Source organism: Anas platyrhynchos, chromosome 4, assembly GCF_047663525.1.
Source record: "Anas platyrhynchos isolate ZD024472 breed Pekin duck chromosome 4, IASCAAS_PekinDuck_T2T, whole genome shotgun sequence".
NCBI classification, from domain to species: Eukaryota; Metazoa; Chordata; class Aves; order Anseriformes; family Anatidae; genus Anas; species Anas platyrhynchos.
In genome coordinates this window covers 66850051-66877611 of record NC_092590.1, presented here as the reverse complement: position 1 = coordinate 66877611, position 27561 = coordinate 66850051, and the positions used below count along the sequence as shown (strand labels likewise).

Sequence of the window (27561 nt, the reverse complement as noted above, 5' to 3'; positions counted from 1 at the left end):
TCAATGTCTCACTTTCTTAAAACAAACAAAACAAAACAAACACTTAATTCATCTTTCTACATTTTTATATCCTCACAGCTTAACCTGCTTTTTCAGTAAAGCAAAAAGTCTTCTTTCCTGTTAAAAAATGTTCGCAAATAACACCATGGGTCATTCGTATTGCCCCATAATTTTGTGGTTCCAAATATTGATCAGAATCACTAATGACAGGCTTAAATGCAGGCAACTAAACCGTACTGAACACAAAGGGAAGATGATGTTGATATTGCTTCCCAGATCTAGTAAAAATATGCAGGTGTTCACAGACAAACCCAGATTATCCAATAAAGCTGTTTCAAGAGGTGAAAACTGTATTACTCATCATTCATACAGAATTAGTTGTATTGACTATAAAGAAGCAATGCTTACATTTCTCTAAGTACTGCACTAACAAAACTACAGGCGAGACTATTTGTTACGTGATAAAAATAACAATAGTTGAGACCAACATAACATATTTTGTCCTTCTTAGATGTTAATATCTTAAGTGACAATTCTATATTTTTCTAGTGTCCTATGAATCTTAATTCCTAAAATTCCTTTTAAATGCATATATCTTAGAATATGCTCTTCAATTTTTTTATCATTTTCAAATTATTTTCTATATGACAGAACATTTTGGTTTTGAGTATTGTCTGCAAATAGAGATTTATCTCAAGGGAGCATTTTTGGCCATTTTTTAAAAATGATTTTAGAGCTTTCAACTCTCACAGGAAAAACAGTATGTCCAGAGGTCTGTAATTGTTCTCTCTTCCTCTTTTGAGAGATCTGAAATACAAAACTTAACCTATTCTGCTGCTTTCTAGGATGATGGAAAATGCATATTCTCCAATTTAAATTCAGTAATAGCAAATTTATTTCTTGACACAAGATTTTGTTTATTTTCTCTTTAAAATTGAGATAGATGCTATTATACTATATAATAAAGAATAAAGGAATGTTTAAAAACATGGGCACACCCACTCAGAATCTGAGAGGTTTTCCAGCATAAAGTAGCAGATACTCATCTTGTCTAAAAACTACTAATTGGGTTATTAAATATAGTCAGAAGGTATTCTTCATATACTCAGAATAAACTCCTAATAGTATCTACATATATTGGAGAATTTGATCTTATCAAAAAAGAGAGCAGTGAATTAAAAAAAAAAAAAAAAAGCTAGAAAAGACCAAAGTAGCTGAGTAGCGTTCAGTCTGACAAATCCTTTATGAGATTTTGATGACTAAGTTATGAAAACTACTGAATTTCATGTCCAATGGATTATATTTCAGACACCAAGTGTTTTCAGATAGTTTATTCAGTGACATTAATTTAAATCTCATTAAAATTATTTGCCACCAAAAATTTACAAGATTTATTTATTAATTTATTTTCAAATGTTTTAAAGTGAATGTTGGTCTTCAAGCTCAGATATTGAAATATCTGATTGTTACACCCATATTGGCTACATTTTGTGATTAGGCTTCCTTTTTTGTGCAGACTGAAGGGGAAAAATGCCTTCTCCTTTCATTCCACAGTTTACATCCCTCCCCAGCCTCATTATCACTTCTGTTTGCTTTCTTGTCTTCTTTCAACCTTCTACCAGGCCATCTGTTGTTTAGGCAATGAAAGTTATGGTATAGAATAAGAGTTATTTCTATTAGTTCTGTTTTGCTTATCAGTTGGGCATCAAGACTCAATCCTAACACCCTGTTTTTTGGCAAGAAAGAGATTACTCCCTATGTCCTGAATAAATTCTAGTGTAGATAGTTAGAGAGAATGTCATAGGCAGAAGTCATGTTCATCATGTCCACAACTGTTTCACAGAGGAATTTAAACATTCATTTTCTTCAGAGTCCATGACATTTCCATGGTCAGGACACAATCTGTAAAAAGTCAACATCAAGAAAAAAGGAACCCTAAATCCTCCTTTATGTGGCATATACTGATGAAACATGAGATTTAGTCTCTCTAATGAGAACTTTACACTGCAAAACTGTCATTAATTTAGAAACAGGATACCATTAATCATTTTTCTGAAGTCTTAGTATGAATTCCTCTCTGCACCCTGCAAGTACAATAAATACCATTATAGTTCAATAAGATTGAATTAAACACATTCTTATGTTGTAAAAGTCTGGAGTCTGATCTTAAAATAAGCTTTGATAAATTTTAATGAACTAAGGCAAAGAATCTCTTAAGCAGGAAATATTAAAACAACAATGCATCTAGAACTTTCTTTTTCACTTCAATTCCACTATCTACTATTTAAAGACTACTCTGATACTTTTTTTTTTAATGCAATATGTAAATTGTCTTGCACTCGTGACTTATTTATTTATTTATTAAGTACCTCATATGTATACAGATAGACTTTCAGCTTCTGTTCTGTCCTTTTGCAAATTTGTTCAAAAATGTTCTCAACTGTAATATTTGGTAATACAAAAAAATAGGTTTGGCATTCTAGCAGATATAAAAAGAAAAGATCTGACTCAGAGACCTAACTTATTACACAAAAAACATAATTATAGAATCATAGAAAAGGTTGGAAGAGACCTTCAAGATCCTCTGGTCCAACCAATCATCTGGTACAACCAATGTCACCCACTAAACCATTTACCTAAGCACCACATCCAACCTTTCCTTGAACACCCCCAGTAACAGTGACTCTACCACCTACCTGGGTAACCTGGTCCAATGCCTGACTGCTCTTTGTGAGAAGAAATGTCTCCTAATTTCCAACCTGAATCTCTCCTATTGCAACTTGAGACCATTCCCTGTAGTCCTATCACTAGTTTACCTGTGAGAAGAGGCTGACCCACAGCTCCCCACACCTTCCTTTTAGGTAGCTGTAGAGACCAATAAGGTCTCCCCTGAACCTCCTCTTCTCCAGGCTGGACAACTCCAGTTTCCTCAGCTGCTCCTCATAGGACTTATAATTACTATACTATTACTGAAATTATCACTGTTTTGATATTGCTTGCTAGTTCCATGAGGTTGTTGTTTGTTTGTTTATTTATAATATCAATGCTCTGACTTATGAACCTGTTATATATAAAGAGGAACTTAGCTGTTTTATCTCTGCTTTGAACTAAAAGTTATAAACATATAATTTATATAAATCTAAAGCCTAAAGTATATTTTGGGATAAACTACTAGGAATAATTTCAAAGCCATATTACACCACTTATAGTCAAAAAAGGATAAAATTATTCTTGGAGATTCTGTGTATATCTGTAGCATCTGTTCAGTATCAGTATTTTGCAGTGCAACTATTAGGCACTTATTTTCATTCTCTAATGATCACCTACTTTGCATTCACTCTCTGGATGTCTATTTATGAACTATTTTACAAATACATGCAAGACAGTATTGCAATCTGACAACTATTCCGCAATTGCAAGTCTTTGTTAACGCAGTGCTGAGCTGCATCTTGTATAGTCTTCCTCTAGCAGAGCTTTTACTACAGGCTAATTGTGGTCCTTGTTTCCAGAGCATAGGTAAGAATCACTTGTACCTGCCTGAAAATAGTAGTTGTGCATGATGAACTCATTACTCTGGCACTGATTACGAGAACCGCTTTTCCTATAGGACCTTGGTTGTCAGTTTAATTACACACTCTAGATGTTTAGCATTCGTAACCTTTAAAGCAAAGAGAGATAAGAAAAAGAAAAAAAGAAAAAAAAAAAAAAAGCACTGCTACCCTAAATTGGCAATTGAGGAGTCTGAAGCAATGTCTTCAGGGCTGTCTTTCCCACCTCATTAGGCTGAGAGTGCTGCAATCCTGCTCTCCAGCAAGGTCTCCTGAGAATACCCACTCCCCAGCACTGGAGCTCTGCTTCAGAATCAAGAGAATGATTACTGTGACTCTGTGTACCACAGACCCAGCACAGAGACCAGGCTAACCCCATATTCATGAGGTTCTGCATATGGATATGGAACAACTTTCTCTGTGAAGTCAGATTGAGGCAATAATTCTGAATTCATAAGAGGAACTTGACCAAAACTGAACACTCTTAAAGGGATTATTTATCTCAGCAGCTTGAAATTTACCAGTGTTTATAATAAAATTCCTCTTGCAGTGAAAGTTTTGCATGAGAAAAGTTTATTATGGGTCAGTAAATAAAGTCTTTGTCTCAGTAAGATTGATGCAGAAAACATGCTCTTAAGAATAGTCCCAGAATGCAACAAGACATAAATGATGTGAAATACCTGTTGCAGTACTTTTTAAAGCAAAAAAGATCAAATCTTAAACCATGACAAAGACCAATTCCAACATGCTTTGAGGAGGAAAGAATTAAAATAATTCCAAAAATACATATTTCAAGGTGGCAGTAATTTCTCACAGGAAATAATTAGTCAGTAGAACAAAATTCAATATAGGTAGACTCAAGACAGAATTCCAATACTGGCAGTTAGTATCTTAGGGTGTTAAAATCAGCACAAAATGAAGAATTGTTGGGTCATGCAGCTAATGCTCTTATTTAGCACAAGAATTCAAAGGTTACCAATTGGCAGTGCTGAGTCCAATATACTTTTCACAGCCAGAAATAATATCCTGAATATTTAGAAGACTGAAGACAAATCTTTCCTGTATTCTCTTCTTCCAATTAGCCTACCCTTCCTGCTGCCTTGTCACCTTTCACAGCCCTTTTTCCTCCATTGTTATCTTTTACCAGGCTCTGGAGAACAGATTTTTTTTTTTCCAGTGTTATATCTAAGATTTCTATATCTTTACCTATTCCAGATTTATATTTATTCAGTGGTGAATTGATCTAGCTTTTTGAGGAAAATACTTCTACAGTGAAAGGATTTCACACATCTAATGTCTGTGCAAGACATATTCTAAATATACCTTTCTCCATTGATTTTCAGGATCTTCTTGCCTAGAATGGAATCTTGGAGCCCATCAGATATCTAGAATGACCTAGAATTATGTGACCTGGGGTTCATGACCTCTGCTAAATTCACAAAAGAAGTAAGAAACACATGTTGTATAAGATGTCTGTGACTGTTCTCCAGAACTGTGACCAAATGGTACAAAAAAGCTTGTGCCTGTGTTGAACAATCAGTTTCCAATACAGGCTGATGGCATGCAAGCTGCCTACTGGGAGCAGTCTCTGGCTGCATCTGGGGTTTTCCTGGGAAGGCTCATGCCCCAGCTCTCATCTGCAGGAGTACATTCAAAAAAATTAGCCACATGGAATAAGCTTAGAGGAGCTGAGTATAACCAAAAGAAAACTAAGAGCATTAGACACCCTCATTACTCTCCAGAAAGACTGATTTTTTGTCAGGATCTGTTGTTTCATGACCTTTTGGGGATCCACCATATACTTTAGAAGGACAGATATCATTATGGACTGACTTTCATTTTCAGCAGCACGCTATACCTTGCAGAGGCTGTCAGGCTAGTTGCAAACCCAGCATAGAGCCCTAACAGGAATGACCACAAGCCCTCACTCCCTTCCAAAAATATTAAATCATTTTTATGTTAGATCATGGCTTTTACTCATAGCCTTTGGATTGGAGACTCATGAAGCTCAGAAAGCTGGCCATATTAGATCTCAGAAAATAATTTTTCCATGTCTTATAAAATATTTTCTCTTTAGATTAGATCTGCTAAATCAGGGCAAGTCTCACAGCCGCAACAGTGCAGCCACTAAGGAAACTCACCTAGAACTGAACTGAACCACCTATGGTTGGTGCTCCAGGTCTCCAATAGGTAACTGGTACACCTGTATGAGTTCTTTACAGCTCCAGCCAGCAGCAGGATGTTTGACCAGGTGTGCTTGCCTCTCTGGGTTTGTAGGTTCACACACATTTCTTATTCCAGTCTGAGGAGAAAAGCTGTGTTATGGGGCAGTCCATGATGCTGTTCCTTCCTGTCTAATCTAGAGACAGCACTTTCGCAGGGAAGTGATATTTGTACATGTCTGTACATTATCCATCCAGCACTTGAGACTGAATAGACAATTTCTTCTCTCCATCTCTTTTTTCCTTCCTTCTTTTACCTTTATTATTTTTTTCATTTTATTTTGAAGATTGATTGGAGTATTATGTAAATTCACATATCCATAAACATTTCTACTATGATGTGTTCTTTACTTCCATTTTTCACTGTGTTCGAAACTTAGTCTTACTGTAGCTGGTAGGAGTAATATACCCTTATAGGTCTATCTTACAAAATACATGCATTTTCCAGAAACTGATGAGTAGAAAGAAAAATACTTCAAAATATAGAGCCACTCTGTGAATGCAGTTAACACTTCTTTATGGGTTGTTAAATATATCAAGTATATTGTTCTGGCTATACTAGGAAATGACCTGCAAGCTAGCAAAAGTAAATCCTCATTTGTCTCCCTCTGCTGCCTTTGAAAATGTTCTAACAATTTAAAAAAAGGACATAACAGCTTTAAGCTAACAAAAAATAAATAAATAAATAAATAAATAAAATAAAGAACAAAAAATAAGATCACTATAATGTTCCAGAAGTTTTGAGGAACACTCCACAAAACATATTTTTCTGATCCAAATCATCAGGAAAAAAAAAAAAAAAAAAAAAGAAAAAAAAAAAAAGAAAAGCATGTTGATAGCTTTTTATTGTTGCTGTTGTCAAAAACATTTTTTTTTTTTTGTGCTAAACTGTATTATTTGCAAAGTAGCCAGTGTATCTACTCATGTTTGAAACTAGTGCCAAGTGACAACCACATTGGTAGATAAGGAGTAACTTGGATCTTGGCTCAGTCCTAATGCATGGTGTGAGAAAGATATTTAAAATATGGATCCTTTCAGAAATGCTACGTATCTTGCTCTAGGGACGTTCAGATATTTGGGGAAGGATAAACACAGGATAAAATGCTAGATCCTGGAGGAGCATGTTGTAGTCCCAGATGGGACTGTGTTAGGGGCTGACATTTCCACAGCTCATTCATCTATGTTCAAAATACACATAACATACAAAGGGTCTGATAAAAAACAGGACTGCTTTTCATTTTAAGAAGAAATCTCTATTACCAGAAATGCCTCTAACAGTGATAAAACTGGGTACAAGGCTCACATATCTTTAAGCATTTATTCAATTTCATTTCTAAAATGAAGGTTATAAATCTATCCCAAGCCCTTCCTGAAAAACAGTTATCCTCCAAGCTATTACGGACATTTACAGAAGAATGATTCTTTTCTGTGTCAGATGTTATAAAAGACAGTTCATACTTCAAATAATATGATTTATAAGTTCAGACTGTGAAGTTAAATTTAATAAAGCTCAGAGAAGATGCATGAGCCTCAAAAAGCTTTTTAATAGAGAACTTTTGGAGTCAAGATGCTAACCTTGTTTTATATTAGCTGTTCTGTATTCTGGTATATACTGGGGTTACAGATGGATATTAACAGATTACCCACTACAGAAGTTTTAAATTCTTTCCTCTTCTCTTTCTTCACAGAAGGATTTAACTGATTCTATGTCTCATTACCTCTTTGTGCAGTTATAAATTTATAACTACAGGGCTTTCTTGTCTTCATGTTTGTTTCTTGAGTTGCCAACTTTTCTCTTCCATGATGCAATTCCTCAATGAAAGATCAGTGTGATTACTTAGTATTCCCTTTGGTTCAAGGAACTGTTTTGAGATTTAATGCTATATTCATTTTATTCTATATCTTGAAATGTTGGATGATTACCATTTGAAAATCAGCAGTTCTGGTAAAAGTCCCACAAACTCAAGAAAAATTACCAACAGTGGAATTTTCTCCAACTATGTTTTTCAGTATGAATTTGAGGATTTGACATTTTATAAAATTTCTTATGTATTATATATGTTATTTTTTTTAATTTTATAGGAATCATAAAATTAAAAAAAAAATCTGATGATACTGAAGTCTTATAGAAAATGATACTTTGTAAAAATTGCAAGTATTTTGATAATAAATTCCCTATTTCTTCATCATCCCTTCCAGATAAAAGATGGCAAGGGGGCAAATAAGATATATTTATATCAGAAAAATGCTGTTGGCACTACCATCACTCCTGGAAAGCAGGAGACACAGGCCCTAGGTTCTGCTCAGCCTGGGCAACCAGATTCCTGTTTGGTTGGTTGGTTGTGTGTTGGTTTTTTTGTTTGTTTGTTTTGTTTGGTTTATTTGGTTTTTTGTTTGTTTGTTTGTTTGTTTGTTTTTTCCATAGACTAAAAAAAAAACTGTTTAACTATAAGCACACAAAGTATTTTGTACAAACTCTACTACAGTTCCTAAGGCTGGTTTTGGTCTTCATCCAGTGAAAATTTAATGCAAAAAACATATACACTATGATTTAAACATTTTTGAAAAGCTGTGCACCACTAATATACGTTATAGATACAATGTAAGCAGATTGGATGCAAATTATTATTGTATCTAGACTGCAAGTGAAAATACATTAAACAGGCTGCTAATTCATAATCAATGAAAATGCTATTATTTTAAGAGATTATTGCTGGGAACGCATAAAATATATTTAAGGAATATGCCATTTGTACTTGAAGTGCTCCAATTTTCATTCTAGTAAATACACAAAACAGTTCCAATTATTAAATAAATGCAACATGATTAATATATTTAATAGCTTCATATGGCTTTGAACTGTTAAAACAAGTGTGACTGGTATTAATGGGTCAGTTGTGATTTTTGTGTTTTGCCCTGGTAGTTCAACAACAAAAGCCATTATTTGAAGACAAGGTGTAGAATATCTTGAAACTCAGGCAAAAGTTGAGATAGAGCATTTGAAGGTTGGGATTATGTGACTGTCGTCTGCAAGAGGAGTCACTCCAGAAATATATCAGAAGCTATTTTATGATTGTGCAAGGCTAATTATAGAATCATATTATGGTCTTAGTAAAAAGAAAAAGCTATTTGGGGTAGACAAGATTAATTCTGGGGAGGCTTGGTTTCAAAAATTTCCTTTGGTGTAATATAGGCTCTCAAGTGGTTTGGTAGCTCACTCTGGAGTCAAGGCTTGGAAATTTGCTGGAAATTTGAATGATTAGTGTTTGAGGTGAACACTTCAGCTGAAAATATTATGTATTTGTCAATAATATTGTTTCTGGTTAATTTTCTACAGCTCTAATTGTGCATGTCCAAGTCCCTCAATCATCAATGTCACACATATCTGGGGTTTGACCACATAGTTGTCCACTTTCAGTAGGAAGAACGGAGAGAGATCCCTAGGGTAGGGTATCCTATAGCTTAGCTGCTCTGGTTATAGTAGACTAAACATGCTGGGGAGCATTTCAGACCAGATGGCAGAGAACTTCTGCCTCTGCTAAGTCCCTACTGCTGTGCCAGCCACACCAGGGTGATCACTGGAACAGTGTGACTCTGGAACTATCCCAAGAGCTTCTTTGGGAAATGGCTGGCTCACATGGGAGATGTGCATGCCGAGGGTTGGTCCAGCTGCACCAGGCAGTGCTCAGAAATGCTCCCAGATGCTGTTTTCCCTACTAGGTTAGAAGTACCTTGCAAGATCATGTTTTAGCCATAAGGATAAGATTGTACAAGTCATAAACATAAAGATTGTACATAAACATAAGATTGTACAAGTCAATTGCATGTCTTCACAGGACTACCCATTGAATGTGGCTAGTGCTTTTAGATCTAGATGTAAGTCTTCAGGCTATTACATATTATCTTCTCTCATATCATAAGCTTGAAAAATAACCTTGGCGATGTGTCAAGAGTTAATGCAGGTGATGAATTACAGGCCCTATCTGTGGCAGGTGTCCTGTCCCTTATTACATGATCTGACAGGGTGGGCAGGATTCTTCTGTGCCTTCTCTTCAAAGAAAAATCTTGTAATTTTCCCAAATAAGTACCCCAGACAGACTGGTCAGCTATAAGCATTGCTAGAGACACTGAATGTGGAACACTGTTCATGCACTGGTATATTTTGAATAGTGTCCTTTTTGCCTGAAATTTTTTGTTAATTCTGGAGTTATCTTTCATTTTCTACTTTTCTCATGTAAACATATAGTATAACATTTGAGTCTTGAGATCTTGTGACAATATCTCAGAAGCATGAGAAGAATAAATTAATTATTTGAAACAAAAATCATCATTACATTAAACACATTTTAAACCACTGTCTATTCCATGTTTAATCTTTGGCATGAAAATAGGAAGAATGAAAGTTTGTTAGCTGATTTTAATTCTGTAATTGTAATATAGCGTATTTTTGTTTCACAATAAATATTCAATATTTAATTCTTCAGCATCATTATGCTTACTGAAGTATCTTGTCAATCACATCAATGTTTTTCTGTTTCTGCACAGTGTTTAGGTAAACAGTGGAAATCTTTGATCTGTCTCGTTAAAGAACAGAAGTTTTCATGGGTTCAAAATACATTATTCAAACACATGAAAGAAAATTCCACAGGCTCTTAAGATCAGAGATACCACTATTTTGGTGATGAAATCCCTAGAGTATATATTGCTGGAACCTTGGAAAATTTTGTATTACACTTACAATGTGTGCAATTTTTCTTTAACCTTCCAACAAGACATTAGGTTAGCTCAAGTATGATCATCCATGTCAAGAGTAGAGCACTTGAGACATACGTATATGATTAGGACCTTTTCAAATGACTTTTGGGATCAAATTCTCTGCTGGTATAAGTGGGTGCAATTATACTAAAACTATGCTCCCAAAAGTAAGGAAATCATTTGGCTTTTAGCTCTTGAAAAGCACTAAGATGTCTACAAGAAATTGCTCACTTGTACAGTAAAGTAAAGTAAGAGCAAAAAACAATGACCTCCAGCATGATAGCTAAAACTCACAAAACCGTATGCACTCTGACCATCTACAGCCAATCAAGCTATTCACAAACTGGAAAAAATCATATCATCGTGATTTATGTATCCTATGTATACTTTTTTTTTTTTTAATTATATAGATCATTTTTAGATAAGAGAGGAAAAGTCTGCATCCCATTATAACTGTCACTACATAAAAAACATCAAATATTTTAAGTTGGTGGTGTAGCTGAAACTACTCATTACTTGACCGACATTTTCTCATACTCATATGTGAATGAGGTTTTCAGTGGTTATTATAGGGAAGATAGGAAAAATTCCAGGTGCTGAAAAGATGCTTTTCTGTTGTTCCAGGTCACCCGTTTTTAAAACAGTAGTTGAATTTCAAATTTTCTGTGAATTGACTCAAAACATTTTTAATGGAATAGTTGTTTTTTATATTTCACAACCTTATAACAGTTGTTTAAACATTTCTTTTTCAAAAAGAAATGATGAAGCTGGACAGAACTACAGTGTACACCATGTGCTACTGTAACAACATGAAGAGAAAACACACTAGAAATACAAAGGTGAATGTGATGTTTAAATATTCCAATGTAAAAGGGCACTTTTTAAGTATTCATGAAAAATAAAAAGCTCTTAAAAAAAAAAAAATACCTTAAAAAAGAGGTTACCAATATTTTTTTTCATACTTTTCTATTTTCCAACCTTCCATAGCCTGAACTGATTCAGCAATAAGGAGCAAACAAGAGACCCTTGAAAGAATTTCAGATTTTCTTACCACAGATTGACTAGGAAGGGATGCTCCAGGCCTTGCATTATCTGTAGCTCCCGAAAAACATTTCGAACTTCATCTCTCTCAATACATTTCTGTTTATTCATGTATTTCATGGCATACATTTTCTTGGTGTCTCTCTTCTGTACAATGCACACCTAATTGACAGCAAAGAAAAAGACAAAGTTTGACACCTACAAAAGGAAATTCAGTTGTGACTTTGGAAAAAAAATATATATATATATATTTTCACATTTTTTTTTTCAAGATTCTAAGGAGATCTGAATACAACAACCAAAGAAATACTTTGGAAAGTTCATGTTATAGCTAAGCAGGATTAGACTTCAATTAATGAATTAACAAAAGAACAGATGTCCTTACAGAATGAGAAACCCAAAAAAGTGGCACCATAATTTCCAGAATTTATTCTAGGAGTAATATACTTTTGAATTGCTTGAATCACTGTCTATTTTGTTAGTCACAGAAATTATTGCCTCCTGCTTATGAAAATGCACAATTACTGTCCTCATTCCTACTGGTTGGTACCCCCATTGTGATTATTGCATCATAAATGTAACCTATGTTCAGAAGGCTCAATATTTAATCTTAGTATCAAAATTATTCTCCCTCATTATTATTTAAATGATTTTTTTCATACAGTGGTTCATCATGTTATTTTTGAAGTCAAAATTGCAATGACTTAGTATCTAACAGTGAATTTCTTTGATTTAATTTTGTTTACCTTTTTTGACAAAAGCCAAAAAATTTTGTAAATGCAGCACAAAAATCTTAAGATTACCCATGTAACATGCCTGGATTTTTATTTATTTTTATTTACGTATTTTCATTTGTCATTGTGGTAGCTTTCCTTGTGAAGAAAGCTGGAGACTGTAACTTGCACCACATCTAAGAACCATCATTTTAAATATGATTTTTGTCAACACAGAAACATGTTATAGATGTACATCTCATCCCCAAAGGTGGTGTGAATCTTCTCTTCATAAAAACTCTACATGCACACACACAGAAAACTACTTCTCCAACAGATGTTACTCTGAAGACCTTTCCCATTAATTGATCAGGGCTTTTTAAACTGACAGATCCAGTGTGTCTTGACAGCCAATAAAATATTAGCAGAAACATTTATTTTGGTGCAACATTTCTATTGCTGATAGAGCCTAGGCTCTAATCAGAATTTTTCATCATCAGGGTATATATAGGCTATGCACTGAAAGCATCTGGTTTCAATATCATAGCTCTGTGGTGCCTAAGTTCAAGATTATGAAGAATTTATTTGGTATGGACACTATTATTATTACATATATATATGTACTATATATGTACATACACACCTACACACATGCACATAGGTAGGTATACATATACCTACCTAAAATTAATGCTCAGAGATCAAATTACAACACTGTGCCAACAAACAAAACAAACAAAGCAAAAAAAAGGGTTTGGGGTACTCAAAATTCAGAAATAATCTGGAACAACTGAGGCAATTTTCAACAGCTGAAACCTCCTCTCTGACTTTAAAAGATGTCATCTGAACTCTATGCCTGGTAATGAACCACCAGGACTAGGATGAGGGGCCTAGAGAGAGGTATTCCATCGTCACTTCTGTCTTAATCATAGAGGGAAGGTTCCAGGAATGTACAATCATCATATTTTACTTGCTCTGCCTTTTTCCAGTGCCTTCAAGAGGAATTGTCTCAGTGAAACTGAACCACAATTATTTCTCTGCAACTCTTTTTCCAGGAAGTGTGTTCTTGAGCTCAAATCTACTCCAAAGATAGGAGTTAATAGAGTAGTTTAAACATATAATGATAAGATGTGCTTAAGTGGAGTTTTTAACTATGTCTCCTAGATCAGGAGGTGTTCTGCTAATTAAGTAAAATATGGATGGCAGTGTTTTGTCTTGAGCCCATCAATGTTGCACAATGGTAAATACCAAAATTTTGTTTCATTTTCTTCCCTGGGACTATTAAGGAAAGTCTGAATGTTTGTGATGTGCTTAAGATAAGTAAATGTTAAAAATGATATAGAAAGAAGCCAAGCTGTGGAACTATTGGGAAGTAACGTTGGTCTTTTTATGGAAGAGACAATATGTGGGTCTGAACTGAAATGGAGGGATGGAAAGGAGTAGTTCGAGCTTTCAAAGGTTCTTAAAAAGGGTAAGCAGAATTCATTGTGGCAATTCCTGATATCCTGTCCGAGATTATGTGGACACTCCAATTTAGTGAATCACATTATAAAATATAATGTTTCTACATTATAAAATATTATGTTTATAGATCTTGGCTCAGAACCTAAGTCTAGAACTTCATTCAATTATATGAATTTATGGTGTGATTTTCATATGAAGCTTGGCTGAGACTGAACTGTTTGTGGAAGTCTCTCCTTTCATTACATGATAAGCATTTCCATTAAACAATTGAAGACTAAGAATGGGGTTTTAGTCAACTGAGAATTGACAAGTTTCACAAATGGGCTAATCTAGAATCATATACAGCACCTAAATAGGTAATGTAAATAGATTCAGTTTTAAAACACTGGTGTGACTCGAGAATGTATTCATTTCTCTCACCTTCCAGTAAAGACAAGTGTATTCATCACAGCTGAAAACATTCAAGGTAAAATCAGGCTTTCTGTTGCTAGAATCATAGCAACCATTTTCTAGCAATGTATATATATACTGATCTTTTACGATTTTCAGAATCAACGGGATTTTCATTAATATATAAATTTGCTCTGTTGGAAATAAGGAAATCCAAGCTACGATCACATTGATATTATTGTGAAAAATGTTTGACATTGCTATGTCAATGTTGAATAGTAGTGAAGATCCTCCCTGACATTTTACCTGCTGGCTGTCATCTCTCCTTCTGAGCAGGATGTTAATGAGCTGAAAATACACCACTGCTGCAGGAAAGAAAGGAATAACCCTCCAGCTCTCCTCTTATGTGCAGTCTTAATGGGGAACGTTTATGTTGTTTTCTTGTTGTTGTTTTGTTTATGGTTAAAATTATTTTCAAAGGAGTTATTTAAAATAAGGACAAACAGGTGCTCTGGCACCTCAACAAGCAAATTCTGTGATGACTCATTATTGTGGAAGTCTGAGCAGAGTTGTCTTATTTACACATATCAGCATAGAAGCCTGTCTTGCCAACATTACGAAAACATTCTCTTTCAATTTTTCTGTGAATATCATTTACCAGATCCCAGATTGTGCCTTGCTTGAATTGATATCACTGCTTCATCAGTCTCTGTAGGAGATACTTCAAACCCAGTATAGCTTCAGAGTCAGCAGGGATAGACAGACACATCCATCTCTGCCTAAGGTATGGGTCTAAATAGATCCAGAAAACCACCTCTAGAAGGATGTCTTCTCTTCTTATGTCCGTCTAAAGTGACTGTAGATGACTAGCTTGGATGTAGGCAACTCAAAATGTATGTAATACAAATCCTCATTAATTTTCTTTGGAGTCAAATGGTCCTTAGTTTTAAAAAGTCTCATGTAAAAATATTCCCTTTCCTAAAAGGGCTATATGTCATAACTGTTAACACAGAGTTGGCTTTTTGTTTGTTTGTTTTATATATATATATATTTGTCAGAAAGGAAAAATTAATTGTTTTCAGAACTAACAAGTTAAAAGAAATTTCACCAGTGTGAATTAGAGCCACTTACCCTTAGAACCAGAGGAAGAAAACCCATAGGTTAGGACTGCAGGACTAAACTACACTTTTCAGAAGAAAAATATACTACGGTCCACTTCTAACCACCATCTCTGGTTTCCTGTGATTTCACATGCAAAAAAATAGAGCACATACAGATCCAGTCTGATTTACAGATTAATAGATCACACAAGCTGTTATGGGCCTGAATTTACTACTGGTTTGCTGCCACAGGCTGAAAACTGCTACACAGGAGCAACCATAGGCAGATTCAGGGAAGCTCTTCCCTTCTCTTTCTCATTAACCTCAAAAGATTTCTAGCTGTCATGTGCTCAGTCCAGAGAGAACAGGAGTACTTAGTTTCAATAAAGCCATTTTTTGCCTGAGTTTGGTATATCAGTACTTCAACTTCTCAAACTACCATATAATATGGTTTCATGACAGGTCATGAATCATGAGAGATGCAAAACTGCAGCCAGAGAAAAATCCTCTGTGCAGGATTTCTGGTAGGTGGAGGGCTAACAGCTGGAGAACCCACCTCAGCCTTTCTTCCGTACTTATGCCTTGTGGATGTCAGGTCAGTAGACCAAGTGAGGTACCTACAGCTGCCATGAGTAATTACAGTCCAGGAGAGGACTGTGGCACTGCATAGGCAGAAGAGACTCACCTAGACATAGGGGACTACAAGATAGAAATCAGCTGTATGTTTCACACTGAGTTTGTGAATTGACAAAACTGCTATGAAGTATGGGCTTGAAATATTGCCACCTTATTTTTTCTTACCCAGATACTCTAAAAAATTAATGATCATAGTCTCAGCCTACAAGCAGTCTTGGAAAGATATACACAAAGAAGCTGGAGAATGGATGTCATAAGTTTGGATTTACACTGTTAGGGAATTCCCTTGAAACAGGGAGATTCATTCCCACATTCCCCTGAGCAAAGCATAACAGCTGGAGAAGGGACCAAGCATCTGCTTAGTATCGTTTCATATTAACTCAAGCTAAAGAAAAAGGTGGCTACACTGCCAAACAATATTAATATTCTGTAGTAGTGCATTATATTGCTTTAAGGATAGCAGCAGATTTTTTTTTTTTCTGAAATACTTTGCATATTATTTAGTAAAGTACACTTGATCAGTGCAGACGTGATTCTGTGCTCCCATCTGTTTTACACCACTGCAATTTCAATTACTTCAGCAAAGGAAGTCACTGTTTTATACCACCAAATTAATCAAACCTAAGTCCTGTGTCTCATGATCTTAGACAAACAGGAAAAAGAGTCTGTATGTTCACATTATAATTTGAATTTAATTTAAGCAGGTCAGATTGTTCACTATACCTGCTCACATGAACAGAGAACTTAAAGAAAATTGGTACTATAACATCCCTTAAAACTTGTTTCACCTGAATACAAATTATTTTGCAGCAGTAAGCCTGCAGAACCAATTATATGGTTACTATCATGGTAAAGAACAATGATAATTCTTGTATTTCATTCCTATTCAGTATCATAGTTACTGAATTACATAGTTACTGAATTACATAGTTACATAGTTTTTGGTGAGTGATCATACATCAGCCTGCCATAGCTTGCATGTCACTCAGTGTGAGATGGTGCTACACAGGCTCAGAGCTCAACTTCATCATCTCTTTTACTAGGGTGCAACCTGAGCTCTTAAGAACCCCTTTCCAAACTAAGAAAATCATGCCTGCTTGTTTCCAGATATTAGCATGCTCCTTTTTATCTCTTCTCTCCATGCACATTTCCTATGCTCTTCACAACTGCTGTGAAGTATCTTCACCTTCCTTAGGGAAGAAGCTACAGAGTAGAATACCGCACTGATTTAAACGTCCTTAAGAAAAGAGCATGTTCCAGGGCAGTTGCTTAGAACAGGAGACCATTTCTCAGAAAAGGCAAGCTCTTGGAATACAAAGTATTTGATACCAAATGGACCAGGAATTTCTACAATAGCAAATGTTACTACTGTGAATTGAAAATGCCAAAGGTAAAGGAAGGAAGTTGCTTTCTATAACCAGTCGGGAGGGATATAGAATAGCTGATGAAGTAATCACCCCTAATGAATGAGGGAAGGTGCTGAGGATCACCTTGAGCTCTGTGCATAAATGAAAGCTGAAATGCATGGAATCTCTGCTATATCAGATACCTACTGCAGCAATATCCTGTTGAGGCCCAAGGTTGCTATAGCAACCACAGTAATTTAAGAAATATTTAAGAACCGCCCACTGTAAGACAAGACAAGGTTCAAGACCTTCTAAGGAACCTGAAGGTGTGCAAGTCCATGAGACCAGGTTAGATGCATCCATAGATGCAAAGGAAACTCATGGCAGTCTGGTGAATTTCCCACTGACTGGAAGAGGGGAAACATAACCCCGATTTTTAAAAAGTAAAAAAAGGAAGACCAAGGAAATGACAGACCAGTCAGTCTCACCTCTGTGCCTGGCAAGATCATGAAGCAGATCCTCATGGAAACTATACTAAGGCACATGGAAAATAAAGAAGTAATTGATGACAGCCAGCATGGCTTCACCTAAGAGCTGATTGAGCCTGATAAATCTGGTGGTCTTCTATTATGGGGTTACAGCACTGGTGGATAGGGGAAGAGCAACTGACATCATTTGCCTGGGCTTGTGCAAAGCATTTGACACCGTCCCACACAATATCGTTCTCTCTAAATTGGAGACATGGGTTTAAGGGATGGACCACTCGGTTGGAGATATGGATTTGAGGGACGGACCACTCGGTAGGTAAGGAATTAGCAGGATGGTTTCACTCAAAGAATTGTGGTCAATGTCCAAGTGGAGATCAGTAATGAGTGACATTCCTCAGGGGTCAGTAATGATACCAGCAACATCTTTGTCACTGACATGGATGACCTGAGGTACTACATTCAACTGTGGGGCACCCAACATAAAAATTACTTGCACCTGTTGGAAAAAGTCAAAAGGAGGGCCACAAGGATGATCAGAGGGCTGGAGAACCTCTCCTGTGAAGAATGACTGAGAGTTGTGGTTATTCAACCTGGAGAAGAGAAGGCTTTGGGAAGACCTTATAGTCACCTTTCAGTACCTAAAGGAGGCCTACAAGAAAGCTGAAGAGGGACTTTTTAAAAGGCTATGTAGTGATAGGACAACAGATAATTGCTTTAAACCAAAAGAGGGTAGATTTAGATTAGATCTTCAGAAGAAATTCTTCACTCAGAGAGCAGTGAAGCACCAGAACAGGTTGCCCAGAAAAGCTGCGGAAGCCCCATTTCTGGAAGTGTTCAAGGCCAGGTTAGATGGGGCTTTGAACCACTTGGTCTAGTGGGAAGAGTCCCTGCCCATGGCAGGGGCGTTGGAAATAGGTGACCATTAATGTCCCTTCTGACCCAAACCATTCTGTGACTCTGTGAAATATTGAGAGAGAAAATGTAATTGTACCAATAGTAATAAAATAAAAAGTAGAACATACTTTAAAAAATTCTAGTGCTGTCAGAAAACAGAAGGCCACAGAGTAATCATAAAGGAATAAAGCAGTTTAAGGAAAGTGTAATACCAAACATGGCTTTTTACATGTTGTAGGATGCTAGAGCACAATATACCCCAAACAGTAAAAAACAAGTCAATAGAGATTAAAGATTTTGCATCGTTTGTTGACATTTTCTGCTGCCAGGTGCTTCCAGAAAGACATTAATAGGAAAAGTTGCCAGCAAAGAGGCTTCTAAATGAATGTTAAAAGCAAGACTGACTCAGTGAGAAAGACACTTGAAAAGGTGACTGATTTGCTGTTGCGCTTTTGGCTGTGGTATAATAGGTCATTTTGAAATGTGTTTCTTTCTTTCCCTGTCTGTAGAAGGAAAAATCAGCTGATTGGTTAGACACTTGCATTCATTTGGGAAAAATAAGACGGTTATGCCAAGGACTATTCTGTTGCATTGACAACTACAAAATAAGGATTCAAGTTTAAAGGGGACCTTACTCATGAGTAACATTTTCTCTCAGGGTAGTGAAACTATTCTCACACACACATATCATCTAAATAGGTTCACAAGGACGTTGCAGCCATATGAACCTGTTAGAAAATTAGAAGTTTCTAGAAATGTCTTAGCGTTTAGGAAAATTTTATGAATGTTTCTATGGAGTACAATGGGTCACCATCAAACAATAAACTTATAAAATGTGTGTAGGCTTATATTATTTTTCTGCATGACATGGTAAGATGAGGGCCCCTTTGAGAAGGCACAGACAATAGAGGTGTGAATGGGAAAGCTTCAAGGAAAGATGGGTGCAGTGATCTTTGTGACGACCAGCATGATTTAGATATACCTTTAATAGTTTATTCTTGATCTAACTTCAATCTAGCAATGGACCTCTATTTGGTTTGACATGATATTCCATCAGCGTATTGTGATAATAGACAGTCACAAATCTCCAGCTGCCCTGACTTTTAAAGGATTCTTAACCTCTATTTTGCACTAGCAGTATATTCTCCTGTTGACTTCAGAGAGGGCTTCTCTTGTAATATACTGAACCAGATAAGGACCATGCCATGAAAGACCATGAGGTTCTTCACAAAGTATTTCAGCCTACTGCAAACTGGAAGTAATTTTTATGCATGGAAGACCATAAACCAACAAAATCCTATGTAAGAGTTTAATGTGTAAATACAGTATCTCACTAGCACTCATCTGGCATATATTGAAGAATCATTTAAAATAAGATCTAGAGAGATATTGCTTGATCAGTAACTGAAGTTGTATTTCATATCCAAATGTATTCCTGCAAGTAATGGTTTCTAATGTTTTTATAATATGATTTTCTCTGGCTGCATGGCCTTGTATTTACCCATATTAAAATTTAAAACCTTGTTATAGTCTTTATTATAGCAAAGAAAGGTCATCTACTCGTGTGTAAACAAACCATTTATCTTCTCTGTTTCAGCAAAAGCCCATTGAATTAAACAAACATTTACTCAATGATCATAATTACAGTGTATGTCAGTTTATAGAGTCTGAAGCACGTTGAATCTATACAAAGTGCCTTTAAAATATTTCAATTATTTTAGAGACATGAATGAGTCCAAAGATTTCAGAACAAGAGCTCTCTGTTGGACTGTCTAAAAGAGTAGTGTGCTCTTACTTTTTTGTATATTCTTGTCTTGGGGACTGATTTCTAAACTTTCCTAATCCCCGTTGAAAAGGCTTAATTATTATAATCATTTTTTAATCAATTAGCTTGGTGAATACATTGCAACAGGAATGGTTTAATGAATAATGAGAGTCAATATGGTTGTGATGAGAAGTTCTTTAGAAGTAAAAGACTACAAACGTGTGTTCCTTTAACCTGATCAAGGATGGAAAAACACAAATGAATTCTCTATTAGATTTTTAACTGCTACAAATAAGTTGATTCTTACCTTTCCAAAACTTCCCTTCCCAATAGCCCGCAATATTTGAAAATGGTCAAAGTTAACTGCAAAACAAAGGAGAGAAGAGGAGTACAGTTTGTAGAGTGCTAAGTCAGAATCAGAAATCAGATAACAAAAAAATTACAATGATTCCAATTAATGTCATTTTACCACATGATATTTACCTTCTACCCTTAAAACACCAAATATATTTAATAGCTAATAAAAAGTTTCCATTAAAACAAGCTCAATTAATTTTATTCATCAGTCCATGTTGGCCCAATGCATCCAATGCCCAGTATCTCCAAAAAAAACATATCCCTGCTTTAACCAAGAAAAAAGATAATTAACCTGTCTTAACCATAACAAGACAAAGTTACAATTACATCTATAAGAGAAAACTGCCCAGTGTTTTTTAGAACAAGATCTTTTAAGTGGGTATTGAATAATAAATTAGTAATAGGTAGTAATAAATACTACCTGCTAACAGAATATGTAGCGATATAAGGATAGTATTTTTCAAGTAATCACTGTGCAGTGATTCCCATATTCTTTTATAGTGATGAAAGCTTGCTCATAGTAGGATCATCCCCTCTAGACTTTGCCACCTTAATACAGTACCTAATTCTAATATTTTTAGAGTATTTTGTAGATGTATAATACATTTGTTTGGGAAATGTTCATTTTAGCTTGTCAGTAGAATGGATTTACTCCCATTTCATGAAAATCTGACAGATTCTGTCCTAAATATTGAAGTGGTTTGCTGTGAGAGTGAGCGAGAGATTTCATTTCTCAGAAATGTCATTATGTTTGCTGTTGTATGAGACTGAACACAGCATGACCTTCAAATCTCTGGTTCATTGGTAGGTCTGGTGGTTAAAAAAGTCCATCAACATCCTGAACAGAATTGATTTCGAGTCATTGAAACACAAACATGACAATGTGTGATACAGATTTTACAGTCATTTGTCAAAAAAGAATCTCACTTAAAGCTAAATTCAGTGAACTGGAGTTGACAAAGTTCACTGCAACTTAACAGGATTTTTTTTCTTAAAATTTTCCTATGCTCCTGGTTTTGGTCATGTACCTTCAACTATATGCCTATTATTGCCGTAAGACTAATCAGCAAAATTATGTAAACAGACTGTCACTGTAAAAATGTGGTAACATGAACAAATACAATAAAATATGACTGACATCATGATGAAGAAGAAAATCATATAAATCTAATAATAGGTTAAATATTTATCAATATATATATATACACTTATATAATATATGTAATATGTAATATATATATTATAATATATAATATGTAATGTATATATGTAATATATTATATGTAATATGTAATATGTATATTATGTAATGTATATACAAACTACATCATGAGTAGAGTGTTATAAGGTTGATGTATATCAAGCCACTGAAAGAGGCAAAAATCTTATTTTCCCTTTTGCAGTGGTATCTCACTTACACTGTTAATATCACATAATATATTTAAACATTTGTTTATTTATGCTTGCTTACACTGTCTTCAAGGAAACATGGTTACCCCTTTCATTACTGCAGCTATAGCAACCATCTTCCTGGCAATTGCTGGAGACTAAATCGAATCCAGAGCTAACAGATCTGGAAGCAGATGACTCTCATCTTGAGCAAAGATGTTAATTGTGAATACAGCAGTTTTAGGATTTGGTTACTAAAATAAAATAAATAAATAAATAAATAATGCATAACTTTGCAAAGGATTATTGCTGTTATATAAAGCTGTTATTGCTGGAAAACAAATTTTGTGCTGAATCATGTAAAAGTTAGGGTAATCCAGATGTTTGAAAGAAGCAAGATTCTCTGTAAATGACTTGCTTGTTTGTTCCCAGCCCAAAGATTTTAGCAGTGTGATACTGTCTTGTAGATTCTGTTGGTCATTACTGGTGTGATAGGCAAGATGGTCAGTTTAGGATAATGCCTTCCACAAAGTCATGTCAACTTAAATCTTGTTCCCACAAGTCATCCTTCCCAAGTAATGACTGCAGTGTTTAAGATGATCATTAAGTTTTCACAGGACTTGAACACAACATTGAAAAGATGCAAAACATTATGTTCATCTCATTCACTTATTCAGTGTGGAAAATTCAGCAGCTTTTCCCTCCATCACCAGCTGGTGTTCTTCAGGTCACTCCCCTGCTTTCAAGCCTCTGATGTTTCCTGTTCATCTTACCAAGTTTTAACAAAAATTTTAATTAAAGAAAGCTTATTTTGACTTTGTCCTTTACCTTGCAGGCATCCAGTTAAGGCCAGCTCCCACGTACAACTGGAAAATCGGTGATGCAGTCTATAATTATCTGGTTTTAATTCAAGTCACATTTCAGTAGAACCTGACCATATTATTGAGCTGAAGCCTGGCTGGTTTTGAAATATATCAGCTTGATAAATTATTTCATTTTTTCATTTTGATTTTGATTTTTTTTTTTTTTTTTTTTATGAAACTGAAATAAAGCATTTATTATTAGCTATGAGAAGGACATTTTTTGTTGTCCCTATAATTTCTATTCCGTTTATCTGCATTTCTCTAGTGGTCCTTATTGCTCTGAACAAGTAGAGCAACTTCTTTTGTTATTGGATTTAATAATAAATTGGACTTCCATAAGAAAGAAATGATTAAACAATGCATTTGGCCATGAATTAGTTATATGGCCATGGATTATTAGTAAGTCATATAAGTGGTTAAAAAACATAACTATAACAATTGATCAAATTTCTCAGTTTTTATATTTAACATGGTTAGAAAGTGGGATGTAACATTTTCAAATCTTCATTAAGAAGAAAGAGTACTTTCTTTCTGTAGTTAACTGTATCATAAGCCTTATCTTAAATCACAGTACAGTGATTGCAGCATGTTTTGCATAAGGAAAATGAAAGGGATAATTTTGCACTTGAGACCAATGTGAAGTTCAGCTGAGGCAAAATTAAGATGTTTTAAGAAACAGTTCCATCAATGGCACATCAGCCGTGTAGAAATCATGTTAGCACCACAATCCTAATAAAGAGTGAACGGTCAAGTTAAGTTTACTGACACCTTGTTGCTAAACTAATCATTCTCTTCAGGCTTTTTTAATCTCCAACTGTCAGATTTTATGGCGTATTTTGTTCATCACAATTTTATTTTATTTTTTTTCTGTTCTGTATGTACTTTTTCTCCCTTCCAGTGAAAATTCAGCACCACTGGGTCACCACTTATTCTCAGAAGAATTACAGCTCTCTGTGACCTCTAGCATTTCCAATGTTCAAAATATCATCAAGATCAGACACTGCCTTTTCCTCTGTGTAAAGAATATATCACAAGTATTGTATTCTTGTCTTCTAAAACATCACATGTCCAACTCTCTTGTGGAGCCTGGTGTTGTAGCTAATGACATTTTCCTAGCACAAAGCCCAGCTGAGATAATGGTATGGTTTCAGAAGGACAATTTCTTCAGTAACACTAATATAACTATTACCCTTTTAGAAATAGTTTGTCATATTTTACTCAAGAAGAAAAAAAACATATGTTGCAACTTCCTGATAATTTCCTTAATTTTACTATTACACCATAGTTAGGTGATCTGAGATATTATCTTTGAACTTCAGTTTTAGAGAACAGATATTTTTCAGAAACCAAAATCAGTTTTTATTGTCTTCAGCTATTTTTTCATAAAGAAAAATCCACAGAATGAAATTATGTGTGATCCCACAACAATATGAGGGAATTTCCTTTCAGTTTTAATTGATTTTCAACATTTTGGAAAAGTCAAGAAGAACCATGTTTTCCACTCACCATTTTCCACCAAAAAAGTCACCATTAATTAAAAGCTGAGAAAGCTGAGAAAGAATAAAACAAAGATATTAGGCTAACTAAGGGAGAAAATAGATCAGTATTTATGGTGTCTGTTGCATGATACAGTATCAGAGTGACTGACACTTGTTAATTTCAGTAATGACATATATATGCATATAAAATAATTTTGTTTTTCAGTTGAGTTACACTCAAATAAATCAAATGAATTCCATTGCACAGCTCCAAGTCTTTGTTAATTATTGTAACTACATGTATACCTTGCTTTTATTATTTTCATGGTTTTGAAATAACCTTGTGTTTCTTTTTCCAGTAGTTTAATAGTTTAATATAGAACTAATAAAATCTTGGATGATGGAACTTGCAACCTGAATGAAAGTTTGCACCCTGCTTGCCATGAAAAAGTGAAAAAAAAAAAAAAAAAAAAAAAAAAAAAAAAAAAAGGTGGTTCTAGCTAGTGCAGATACTAGATCAAATACATTATTTCTCTCAAAAATATCATGAATATTTAGAAGGATAGCACAGTGGTTTGTGACCAGCTTGGTGTGGTGTAATTGCCTGAGGTAACTAGGGAAATAAAACTAACCTTCACATTTTAAAGAAAATGTACAACATTGAAGAGGCTTTCAGGGTAGGGCATAGCTGCATTACCTGAGCGTTCCCTAGGCTTCCAACCTTAGATGCTATCGCGCTGGGGAAACCTGGTGTGCTAGCTCTAAGGAACAGTACAGAGTGTAGAGTGGAGTGGAGACACCACAGCTAGGCTCTGTAACCAGGTGGGGACTCTATTGTTCTTGTGTACACCAAGACCAATAAGCTGCACTTTATGCCACCCTGAGCCAAGGACCTGTCATGTTTTGACAAATGCTGTACCCTAGCATACTTTTTGCTCATTATAATATCATTATAATACCAAAGCACACCTCCATCCCAAAAGCTACCCGCCTCCAAGGTGCGACCACCCCTCACAGAGCATGCGCTCTGAATTTCTCAGAGCCTATTACTTTAAACAGAGACGGGAGAACTTTTCACCAATCATAACTAAAATATGCTTGACTAGAGTCACTCAAGCTCCACCTAAAAGACAGAAAATAATGTAAATTGACCTAAGAGAGAGGGGATGTTGGGGAAGATACCACCATCAGGGGAGATACCATCCCGAGGGAATACAACATCCTTAGGACCTCCTGACTCCTGGGATCAGTCAACGGGCTGAGCTTCTCTTCCCCCCCCCCCCCACTGGGACGTCTTTGGGTGAGATTTGAATACTTGTTTATAAATCTTTCTAGAATCTTTGATCCTTTTAACACGTTAATTTCTAGGCTGTGCACCTGTAACACCTGTGTATTTCATGCATGCTAGCTTGCTTTTGCAGACAGTCACTATCGCTGTCAATCCAAAGAACCTGTGTACCTGTTGCTGTAATAAATCACACTTGATTGCATTGTTATAGCTCTCATTAAGTGCAACTAGGGTAAGGGTAGTTATATGTTATTGGTGAATCCGTGACCTTGATAGTTCAGTGTTCTGAATCCAACCAGACCCCAGACGGTTAACACATTATTGGTGAATATCCGACCGGACCCCAGACAGTTAACACGTTATATGTGAATCTGACTGGACCCCAGATCATTAATGCGTCATTGGTGAATATCTGACCGGATCCCAGACGGTTAATGCATTATTGGTGAATCCAACTTGACCCCAGACGGTTAATACGTTATTGGTGAAATCTGTGATTGTGATAGTTCAGTACCCTGAATCCGACCGGGCCCATAACGGTTAATCAGCTACACTGACACTCACATGACAAGTGCTTCAATACCTTCTTCCCCTATCTATAGAAATAGCAATCATTACATTTCTAAGCAACTGTAAAATTAGGTATAGGAAGTAGTTCAGTGCTCAGACACACAAGTATTCAGGAGAGTAGTGACAGTCAATCCAGGTAATAGTGCTTTCCCTACAAAGACTGAAAGCAATTTTCAAAGTGATGAAAAATCATATTCTGCTGTGTAAGTGGAGGTACAGAAATAAGTAGATGATTGACTCTAACCACACGTCAAGCTTCTGCAGAGCTGAGAATAGAACCTAGGTCCCTCTTCAGACCACACCATTTCTCAGGCACGTCTTTCCAACTGCATGAGTTTTGATGGAGCAGTCATTTAATAAAATACTTTCTAGTGAAAGATAAAATAAATATTTCTTGCTCAACTAATAAATATTTCTTCCTCAAGGATAATGTAAACTATGGGGAAAATTTGCACCTCAGAGACTATTATTTTTTTATAACTATCCTACGAAAACACAGAGTAGCTTAAATAGAAAGGACAAGTATTCTTTTTTTTTCTTTTTTTTTTTTTTGTACAAATTACTCACCATTGTATGAATAATGATGTGTTAAAATAATTATTTTATATGAGTTTACTTTTGCTATGTTATTCACAAACAGTACAGTGATTTGAATGAAGACAAAACAAGCAAACTGTTACTTCATTACAAATCTTTATATTTAATTTATGATATCACACAAGAACCCAACATTTCTACCCTTTGAATTGTAGTTTTACTACTATAAAATATTCTCAGACTACCTAGCATTTGTTCAAGTGTGAATTAAGTCTAGCTCAAGAGGTAATATGTATATCAGGTGGATGCTACACAGAGCTGTTGCTCTTCTTGCAGCTGAGGGATATTGATAGTATACTTATGTGATTAGTCCAAACACAATTAATAACCATTACCTGAAATAATCTTGTATCTACAAGAGCAACTATCCAATCAAAAGTGGTCAAAGGAAAAACACAGACTTACTTTGCACCACAGAAAAGAAATTAGGAACTTTATTAAAAAATAATAATAATTAATGAAGATAAATAAATAAATAACTTGATAGCTTCCAGAGCTAAATCCAGCTTTTCTTCTCTAGCTGATTCCCGCTGACTTATTTGGTCTCTGTGGCAGTAGTCAAAACCGGAACACAACCTCTAAAGCATTAGGAAGTGTACAATAAAGCTATATTTGTAACACAAAGCATTTCAAGACATCTAGCTTCATTTTCACAGG

The 27561-nt window shown here is 35.3% G+C and overlaps 1 protein-coding gene across 2 annotated transcripts in view; it reads right to left on the bottom strand.

The window, feature by feature from the left end:
• The window catches only part of STK32B (serine/threonine kinase 32B), a 173445-nt gene that overhangs the window by 122209 nt on the left and 23675 nt on the right, over nucleotides 1-27561 (bottom strand). For both annotated transcript variants that reach the window (XM_072037779.1, XM_027457399.3), the window contains exons 2-3: nucleotides 20670-20725; nucleotides 11577-11728 (exon numbers count right to left, since the gene is read on the bottom strand). In XM_072037779.1, coding sequence (XP_071893880.1) covers nucleotides 11577-11728; nucleotides 20670-20725 — 208 coding nt within the window. The remainder of the gene's footprint in view (nucleotides 1-11576; nucleotides 11729-20669; nucleotides 20726-27561) is intronic.